Source organism: Pleurodeles waltl, chromosome 11 (genome assembly GCF_031143425.1).
Source record: "Pleurodeles waltl isolate 20211129_DDA chromosome 11, aPleWal1.hap1.20221129, whole genome shotgun sequence".
Taxonomy (NCBI): Eukaryota; Metazoa; Chordata; class Amphibia; order Caudata; family Salamandridae; genus Pleurodeles; species Pleurodeles waltl.
The window spans coordinates 20,047,839-20,058,300 of NC_090450.1; the positions used below are offsets into that span (position 1 = coordinate 20,047,839).

At 45.1% G+C, this 10,462-nt stretch overlaps 1 protein-coding gene across 9 annotated transcripts in view; it reads left to right on the forward strand.

The window, feature by feature from the left end:
* LRCH3 (leucine rich repeats and calponin homology domain containing 3) overlaps nucleotides 1-9,111 on the forward strand; it is a 311,841-nt gene extending 302,730 nt beyond the window's left edge. For 7 of the 9 annotated variants that reach the window (XM_069212842.1, XM_069212846.1, XM_069212843.1 and 4 more), the window contains one exon: nucleotides 924-9,111. In XM_069212842.1, the coding sequence (XP_069068943.1) occupies nucleotides 924-1,043 (120 nt within the window). In that variant the 3' untranslated portion in view covers nucleotides 1,044-9,111. The remainder of the gene's footprint in view (nucleotides 1-923) is intronic. The other 2 variants (XR_011199322.1, XR_011199321.1) reach the window with 2 other exon arrangements.
* The last annotated feature ends 1,351 nt before the right edge of the window (nucleotides 9,112-10,462 follow it).

Sequence of the window (10,462 nt, forward strand, 5' to 3'; positions counted from 1 at the left end):
TGACATTTCCGCTGGGCCAGCGGAAATGTCACATCAACATTGCTGCCGGCTCGTAATAGAGCCGGCGGCAATGGTGATGTGCAGCGGGTGCAGTAGCACCCGTCGTGCATTTCACTGCCCTAAATTCGGGCAGTGAAATAAGTGACGGGGCTATGCCTGGGGGCCCCTGCACTGCCCATGCCAAGTGCATGGGCAGTGCAGGGGCCCCCAGGGGCACCCCAATTCCCCTTACCGCCAGCCTTTCAATGGCGGTTATGACCGCCAGGCGGAATCCTGGCGGCATATTGGAGGGGCCAGCGGTATGGCTGTGGCAATTCCGCCACGGTCATAATTGCTGGCGGTACACCGCCAGCCTGTTGGCGGTGTTACCGCCACCTTACCGCCGGCCGCCAGGGTCGTAATGACCCCCTTTGTCTCTTAAGTACTCTTATTCCCCTGTGTATTCTTAATTGCAAACCGAGAGCTGTGATTGCCTGGTCCTAGGCCTAAGACTTCATACACAAACTCTAAAGTTGATAGGTAGTCAAGTAAAAAAAAACAGTGGATTGCTAAAGTTAAAATCTTTTTTATGATATAAGGACTTCAGCTGTTGAAATGTTAATATATGTATTTTTTGTTAATTCCTTGCATGCAGAGAGTGAGAGTGCAAGTTAGTGTTCATCTGCTTGTGAACGTATTGCTCAAAAGTATATTTCTCTGCCAAAGCGACCCTTATGTCCTTTGTCCCTTTATCTTGTCTCTGCTATCGCCGTAGTGTGATACACTCAGTTTTGCTCATTATATTTTTGAGTTTCATTCAGTATCCCAAATGTTACTCTGTTTTTCATTTGTTTATTTCATTTAGTCTTTAAGTTACATTGTTCATCCTTCATTTTTTTTGTTTTTGTTTTGTTTTGCCTGTTTCCAAACCTCCCTCTTTTCAGGAGTGCTTGTGCCTTCCTCTACACATCCTTGAAGAAAAGGGCCTGGCTCATGTGGCGGGGACTGTGAAAGCTCTTCTTGAACTGGCCCCACCAAAACACCAACAATTGTCTACAGTGTGAAGGAGTGCCCCAGGCGACATTGTTGTACTGAAGACTGTGATGTTCTTCCTGCGGTGTCTCCACCACAAAAAAACACAAATCTAGCACTGGGCTGTTCTAGCTCATCGTCAGAACTATGTCACTGTTTCCGAGAATCTGAGCGGGAAGATATTTTTATTCCTCCACTTTTTTTGGAGAAGGCCTCCATGTCCATTTAACAAGTATGGAAATGGTGGCTAATTAATCATGTATAAACATTGCATCTGTGTCGCAATGGACATGGAATGAGAGATATATTCGTGCACCGCAGTTGCTCCCAGGATGTTACTCATGAAACACTAGGAGCGGTCGTATTGCCACTTGTTGGGCCTCTGATGTGCCGAGAGTGACAAGAGGAGAGGGTTGGCGTGTGATCTGGCCTAGCTGACTTCCCTTTCATGCAGGGGGTTTTAAAGTTTGTTAATTCATAACCTTAATATGTGTGAAACCAAAATATCTTCAATCGAAGCAGCCCACCAAGGATGGTACATTTTCTGAATCAGGGCTACTAAAATAGAAGAGACTTTTTCTGTTCCGGAAATGTCTTGGACAGGGCCATGTTTGTTGGCTGGAAACGAGTTAGGAACATTTCTACAAATGGTTCACTTGCAGTTCACTTTTTAAGTGATGATTAGTTTTTTTGCCTTTCTGAAGAAACCACAGTTGCTTATCCCTGATAACTGAGGTTTTCTCAGAGTTGCTGTCTGGAATACCATGTCCTTTGCCACCCTGTAGCGCGTTGGGAGTGGGTCTGTCGGTGCTCCTTCCTTTCATGCAAAGGAAGCATTCCCTGGCTTCCAGCTCCCTAACCCTCTGATGAGCTCTGCTTCTTCACCCTTCCGCCCCCCTTTCCAGAAGTAAATTCAGACCACTATGTGCTCCTCAGGACCACTGTCTGTATCCATGTCTTTCCATCTTTTAGAAGAAGCTGCTTCCTCCATTTCCTTGACTTGGGCTATTGTGAGCCATCATAACCAAGAGATCTTACCAGCAGTTTCCCCTCACACGACGGCATCTTTGCACTTTAAAAACAATGACTTTAAACTTCTCACTTTAGTTGCTTTTTACAGTTACTTACTCTGTGCCGCTCTGAAAGCATATCTTCCTCAGGTGAGATGCCGCCCGACATACAGTTAAGAAAGAGTTTGATAGAATGTTAGTGATCCCTTTAGAGGCCCGCAGCCATGTTTAGAGACATGGATTGGATAAGAAGTAGGAAGCACTTGCTGTGATACTCTTGAAGCATCTGTTATAAGAGCTTCATATGCTGGGATGGATGGACCTCTGCTAGGTCCTCTCTTTTGTAAAGGAATGCAGGCCGAGTCGTAGGAGCCTGCAAATCAGCAACATTGAAGTCAGTTGGTGAGGCTTTGGGTGGATCTGGCATTGTGTACCCTACGTCTGGCGTTGGATACCATGGGACTGTATTTGCGTGCCACAGTGACGACAACAGCATCAGCTTTTATTTGAGCCTATGTGGTTAAGAAGAGACTGCTGTTTAGAAGGTCTTTTATAGTTCACCTGCTATGAGGTTGGCACTGTGAGGAGAGTCAGACTGTGACAATCCAGGTGACATCTTATTGAAAAAGATGTTGGGCTGCGTTACAAGCCTAGCGGCTGTGAAGACTTGGCCATCTGTGGTTCAGGAGGTGAGATCGAGCGGTATTCTGTGTCGGCATCTCGCGGAAGCACTAACGAGTCCGCTGAGCCGTTCTGTCAAAGGATGGCTGTGCACATTCTATCATCCCTTCTACTGTAACTTGTGCATCTGTCCTCGGAGCAGATCTTGAACAAGCGATTTGACAAAGGAGACGCCTGCAAAAGTTCATGAAGCCCTGTGCTTTGAGGTACTGAGTAAGAGCTGGGAAAGCAGGGAGAGCACGTCCACCTTAGAACAGAGGACCACCTGTGCCTCGGACAGGGTTAAAGAGCAGGTTGTAAAGCTGGAGAGAAAAGTACTCCTAGGGCTCGACTCCTTAGGAAATGAGAAGGTTCAGAGCTGTGACCTTATATCAAGAGATGAGTGTTAAGGTTAGAAAGTCTAAAAAGGGCAGGAACTGTTGAACTGGCAGCGGATGAGAGTAATAACCGCTTCTGCTAGATGGACTGAAGAATAAAGCAGGAACTGAAGAGCATGCTTCTTCAGCATGGACTGGATATTAAGAAGGGCAAGAACTGTTGAGCTAAGCATCAGCAGACAAGACAAAGAATTGATGTGGGCTGGAGATTAAGGAGCTCAGAAGCTGCTGAACTGATAACCAACCTGGGAGAGCAGGAGCTCAGAGGAAAGGGAATCTGGCAGTAACAGAAAGTAGATAGGACTCTGCAGATGCAGTGAGTGCACAGTGTATCACTCCTAACAGGAGTGAGTGAAAGAGCAGGCACTACTGGACGAGGACCAGGCGGAGAGAGCGGGGGAGGAATATAGGACCGACTGCACGATTTATGATGCGGCTGAGGCCCAGCAGAGAAGTAAAGGCCGACCCTGATAGGTGAGGAGGCTGATCATGATGTGTGAGACACAGCAGAGAAGTAAAGGCTGACCCTGATAGGTGAGGAGGCTGACTCTGATGCGTGAGGCGGCTGAGGCACAGCAGAGAAGTAAAGGCTGACCCTGATAGGTGAGGAGGCTGACTCTGATGCGTGAGGCGGCTGAGGCACAGCAGAGAAGTAAAGGCTGACCCTGATGGGTGAGGAGGCTGAGGCACAGCAGAGAAGTAAAGGCTGACCCTGATAGGTGAGGAGGCTGACCCTGATGTGTGAGGCGGCTGAGGCACAGCAGAGAAGTAAAGACTGACCCTGATGTGTGAGGCGGCTGACCCTGATGTGTGAGGCACAGCAGAGAAGTAAAGGCTGACCCTGATAGGTGAGGAGGCTGAGGCACAGCAGAGAAGTAAAGACTGACCCTGATGTGTGAGGCGGCTGACCCTGATGTGTGAGGCACAGCAGAGAAGTAAAGGCCGACCCTGATGTGTGAGGAGGCCGACCCTGATGTGTGAGGAGGCCGACCATGATGTGTGAGGAGGCTGACCATGATGTGTGAGGAGGCTGACCATGATGTGTTAGACAGCAGAGAAGTAAAGGCTGACCCTGATGTGTGAGGCACAGCAGAGAAGTAAAGGCCGACCCTGATGTGTGAGGAGGCCAACCCTGATGTGTGAGGAGGCTGACCATGATGTGTTAGACAGCAGAGAAGTAAAGGCTGACCCTGATGGGTGAGGAGGCTGACCCTGATGGGTGAGACACAGCAGAGAAGTAAAGGCTGACCCTGATGGGTGAGGAGGCTGACCCTGATGTGTAAGACACAGCAGAGAAGTAAAGGCCGACCCTGATGCGTGAGGCGGCTGAGGCACAGCAGAGAAGTAAAGGGCAGGTGAGCAGAAATTGCTCATAAACTGTGGACGAGTAAAGTGTGTCAGGAGTAGAAAGGTCAACTCAAATTTTAATGTGTGATTATTGAGCAGTCATGGCTAGTTACAGCTCATATTGACTAGTTGAGAGCATGGCACATTAACCACTTAGTATATATAATTCATCTGAATCATGCTTTTTAAACTAAATAGAAACCAGTTTAATATATAAAAAAAGTTATTAATATGTCCGAAATCATGTTAAATTTTTGATCAGAATAAAAGTAGCCTAATGAACATCGATAAAAGGACCTGTAATCAGACTGTCACAGACTCGTACCTCATTATTACACTCTAGGGCACTGCTCTTCTACCATCTTCATTCATGGGTCTCCAAGCTGAGAGGCTTCAGATGAGTCTTGATATTAAGAATGAGATCTGTATCATCTTCAGAAAGCGTGTTAAAAAAGGTGAGGAACCCAAACACTACGTACTAAAATTAAGTTGTCAGATGCAAATGTCTTTGCAGCTCAGTGTCAACATTTCAGTGTTTTGCAAACCATAAGCAGAAGGCGAGTTCAGTCCTTTCTGAATCACAGGTTGAGGTTTAGATTTCAATCACTCTGGCAGCATCTGTGATTTGAAGGATTGCCAAATGGCCTCGTAAGTCCCTGATCATTTGCAGAGTCAAAGGTATCCACAAGGGAGTGTTTTCACCAAGCAAATGATAGCTGTGTACGCCAGGGGCAGGAAGAACGAGTCAGACAGGGGTCTCGTGGACCTCGGCGTTCTCCCTGTTATGTCCCTTTGGTAAAAAGCTACTTTTTGGCATTTCACTCCGTCAGTGACCACGATTTGATGGTTACTGGGTGCCCCTGTGTGCATGGTTAGTGGCTAACAGGGGCATCATTTCAAATTTTGGAAAGCGTGCTGCTTCCCCTTTAATTCCTCCATCTAAGCAGAGGTTCTCAAAGATTGTCAGAAAGAATCCTGCCTCATTAATATTGTTCTTGGTTGAATATCTGCAGGTCTTCGAAACCAGCCTAGTAGTACCTTCATGGCACTCTAATGCAACTTTGCCATTAATACATAACCTGAATTATTGTTTTTAATGACTCCCCACGGAGAGCGAGTTGACTTGTTATGTATGGTCAGGAATCACTCGAGTCGAAACGATCCAGCCACCTGTAGCACCGGTCCTCATGTAGAAGACTTATGTTTCCACGGTCACTGGTTTGAGGGTAGTGGAGCTCTAAATGCCAAGGACGCCCCATATAAATCTGACCCTCTGAGTGTGCTTTGTGGGACTGGCCTGAAATGGGCACCAACTTACGACAAACACACCGACCTCCTTCTTGGAATTGCTGGTCTCATGCCCCTCGAGGCCTGTCTGACACCATTCAATTTAGGTATCACTCCACTGACACAAACTTGGCCTCAGGTCCCCTCATCTCCAAACTCTGACCTTCATTATCATCCGAGTACAATTTGCAAATCCTGTGGATAACGCCGGTAACTTCCCAAACACCACGAGTCTCGTGACCCTTACACTCTACCCCTAACAGATTGTCCCTTTAGTTTACATAGTTTCGTTTTTCAGCTTAGATCTGTTTTAGTGACTGAAATGTGTGTAACCTGTTAAATCTTTGCGCTTGACAATCCCTAACATCATTAAAAAACAATCTACCAAGCTCCTCACTCTAAACCTGGGAAGGTCTGAAGAACACTGTCCTGCAGTGCAGCCCCCTCTGCCACATGGAAATTGTCAACTGGTAACTCAAGTGAAGGAGTCCCGCAGATGTGTCACGAGTCCCGCAGACGTGTGTGCTGGAAGGGGCTTTCTCCATGGCGCTCCGATCCTTCTGGGCGCTAGACAATGGTGATGTTTTGAAGATCATTTCAGACCATTCCACGAGATGCCAGTGTGCTTTTCAGAATTAAAGATGCCAACGGGTAGGAGCCTGTTCATGTGTTAGAAGAGGTCTCGGGGACGTTCTTCTTATTATTATTACTGTACACTGTGTACTACTCGATTATCACCATAAAAGTAACCAAAGGGTTACACACAGTGTAATTGAAAACTTTTGAATCGACTTTTAGGAGACTTTAGGAGAAAGGAAGGCTAGTTGGGAATTGGTTAGAAGGACTGCATCATGCTCCTCTCTTTTCAGGAGAACCCTAGAAACGATGCCGCTTCTGGGTTGTGTTACCACTAGAACGTTTGGGTAGGACTGTCGTTCGAGGCAATGCAGTCTTGTCCTGTCACTAGAGGGGATACTGCTTGTCCTAGATCCAGAAATGATGTGGTTTGTGGAGTTTTTGCCATCATTAGATGTGCTACAGTTGGTGGCAGTGTGTGATTCAGTAGACTCAATGTTTGTAAAGTTCTGGTACATCACTAGCGACAAGAGGAGTTCTGTATCAGTGGAGCTGATAACGTATGTCTGACCAGTTTATGAAGTTCTGCTAGCACCAGAGATGGTGCTGTTTGTGAAGGCGTGCAATTACTCACAAATTGCGTTATTTTCTTTTTGCATTCAACATGTTTCTTTTAGTTACCCACGTGTTGGTTCTATTGTTTACTTCACATTGGCCAGATTACAATAGCCATCTTGGGGGAATACCTCAGTGCTGGCTCCCTTCTTAACTCCTACTTGTATCCCTGGGGTTGTTCTTTAACCTCAAGCCAGTTAATCTAATCTAATTTAGTTCAGCGTTTACTCTTTGTTTCTGTCTGGATGGTGACCCATGAGAATTCAGCCTATCCTTAAAATCAGTGACCTCAACTGGCTTTATACCAGAAAATATTAAATCTACTTTTAGTCCATTCAACGACTTGAGCTGGCTGAAAAGGGTTCCTGCTCGAAACTGTATTTAAGTACAAAATGTGTTTTATTTAAGTACCTATCCTTCAGATCAGTAGAATCTAACATTCCATCTGCCCGGTCCCCTTGAGGGGGTGCATGCATGACCATTGCCTCTTAACAGCTGCTCCTGTAGCATTTATTTCACCAACCTTCTCTGTCAGTGGTTTTCTTGTATTTTTATCTGCACCTTGCTGTCACAGGTTTAACAGTAATTCCACAGCCGACTGTGAGCTCGCAAGGCCAGAAGCCCATGCTCTTCATAGCAAACTAGGGACCAGGAATTTGACCCCAGATAATGGTGTAAACAGAAGAATTTTCACCGCCGGAAGCTGTCTATTCCTGGGGTATTACAGCTTCACGTTAAGTGATGCACCAACATCAACCATCTGTTTAAAGCATCATATCCTGTACTATGGGTTTTACCCGGGACCCTGGGCTTGATGGATATTCATGGTGGCGCTTCGGGATCCCTCGCTTTTGAGGGTACACGCTGTCTCATAGCAGGAGAGTGAAATGTACGAAACAACTCGTGAGTGTTCTTGAGCAGAAGCTCCTCTTCTTTAGTGAGGTCCTTTCCCAGTGCTGGAAACTGGTGGCATGATCTGAACAGGGGTTTGTGCATTGTAGCTTAGAATTGTATCCATTGTTTTGGGTGCAAAAGTTGTCAGAACAAAAAGGACAAAGGCCGCTAATGGGTAATTGTTTACCTGTTTGTTACTGTAAATGCACCCCAAGCATCCGTATCACTTTAAGAAGTGAAATAGATGCAGTAATGCACTTAGTATTTTTAGAGCTCTACTGGTTCTTTGGTTCATATGATTCACACTTTTCAAGCAACCACAACCCATACAACATTTTCTCTGTGGTGGAGAGTCTTTTTGTAATGATTCTTTCCACTTAAATCACAAATAAACCTCTAAAGATCTCTGGTGGCTAAAACCCAGTCCAAGAACCAAGATGAGGGCATCAGTTCCCAGATACTGTATCTGTTTTTATTAGTGTGTATAGCAGGAGAGACAGCATGGCAGAGCTTCTACCACAGCATGTAAATAGAAAGCTATTTTGTAACTGCTAAATTTGCCATTGCTGCAATGACAGCAGTTCCATACAACTGAAGTTTCTTTATTTGAAGTAATGTCTGGATAGTTTTTTTTGTTTGTTTTTTTTAACCTTTTTTATATTTATTGTAGTTTATTTTAAATTAAACTTTCCAGTTTCATTACCAATTCATTAAAGAAATGTTCTCACCTTCCCCAGCAAACACCCCACTTAAAAAGAAGGGGATAAGTACTCTTCCATAATGGCTGCCATGTTTGCATGCATCTGATGGCAGGCGATTGCAGTGTTTGTCATTGTAGGCTTCTAACAAATTCTTCCATTATTGCACGTGTGAAGTTGTTGGGCCACTTTAGCCGAGTGATGGTAGGTGGTGATACACAGTCTTTGCAGGGTTTTATTGTAAATTTACCTTTTTGAAGTTTGTTTGAAACTAGGGGCGGGAAGTAAAATGATTTGGATCCTTAGACATTGCATTTGTACAGATAGTGTATTGAAATTCTTTTATTAAATAGTCTGATATGGTTTTATCTAAAAAAAATAAAATAAAAACTTGTAAACCTGTAAGTATGTGATTTTTAAAGCACCAGCCTATATTTGTATGTCTGTAAATACATTCCATAATTTTTAAGAATGTTAAAAAATATAAATGTTCATACACATTACCTGATAGCTCTTTTTTTTTTTAAGTTGCCTGACTATTGCGGTTCATGTAAAGCTCCAGCATGTTAAAAAAAATGTGGGTAATTTGAATAAAGGCTATAGTTTTAAAACATATGTCAGAAGTGTGTCTTTTGTGGTTAAAAAGCAGATGAAGGTGGAATTGTGTTGTCTGAGAGCATTGAGAATGTCTTGCGAGTCCTCTGTACTTAGGGCACGGGACATGCAGCCATTCTTCCCGCCCTTGGTTCGTCAAGAGACAAAGGCGATTAGCGTTGAGGTGGGAGGAGGTTATGCGCTTCCTGTCCGGTTCTAGTAAAGAATGTAGATGGGGGTACACAGATCGCACTCACATAATGCTACTCTTCTTCTGCTGGTCCTTCTTGCTTCTAATATGGGACTCGGTGCCTTTTTGGTTCAGATGTATGCTTATCTTGTAGCTGAAGGTTCACATGGACTGGACCCCTCTTGTGCTCCCAGGTGTTTAGTATGTGCCAAGTGTTGCATTGTAAACAGCTTGTTTGAAGGTAGGTGACGGTCCAGGATTGGGTAGAGTTGTATCCTCATCCTCTGCCCTCCTTCACATTAGGTTTCCTTTTATCCTCTATCGTCCCTCTTTACCTTTCACAACCTCATAGCAAATGAAGTTGTATTTTATCCATACACACAGTGAACCCACACTTAATTCGGTTAATGTGGGAAGAAGCAAAATTGGCGTGAGTTTAAGGGCCTGGTGCTGACAGGCTCTGATCTGAGATTTTCCAATATACTTCTTAGAGGTAGGAAGTATCTGATAGAAATTTCTAGCTGCAGATGCCTAGCGGATCCCGAATAGCATCTCTACTCGAAGGTGACGCAGGGTGTCTTTTAAGAGTGAGGAGAACCTTGGTTAGATCTGTTCGCCTCCACGGAGAACAACAGTGTTATTTACCGAAGGCACCACCAGCTGGTGCACAGTTGTACTGCTCACCAAAGGTTTCTGTATCCAGTCTGACGCCTGGGGAATATTCTAAAATAAGGAATCTGTGGCTAGAAGAGTCTATCAGATGACAGCAGTTTGGTGCACAGGAGTTTCCAAAGCTGCTCTCACTTTGAGACGCTTTTCATCTCGAGTGGAGCTCTGGCCTCCTGTATGCCATCCTGCCTATACCACTCCTGTCCAGAGTTATTAAGAAGATAAGAAATAACTGGGCCCAAGTCATTCTTCTGGCTCCGGACTGGGCACTGACAGTCTGATATTCAGAGTTTTTTAGCACCAGCACTGATCCTCTGATCAGTCTGCCTCTTGGGGAGGATTGTCTGCAGCAGTAGGGTAGGATCCTGCACCTGAACCTGAAAACGCTTTGCCTTCATACATGAAGATTAAGCAGCAACAGTTAACAGCTTCCGCCTGATTCTGCAATCTCGTCTTGGGAGCCAGGCGTCTCTGAAAGACGGTATGCGTCTGCCGGTGGAGTAAGTTTGTGGC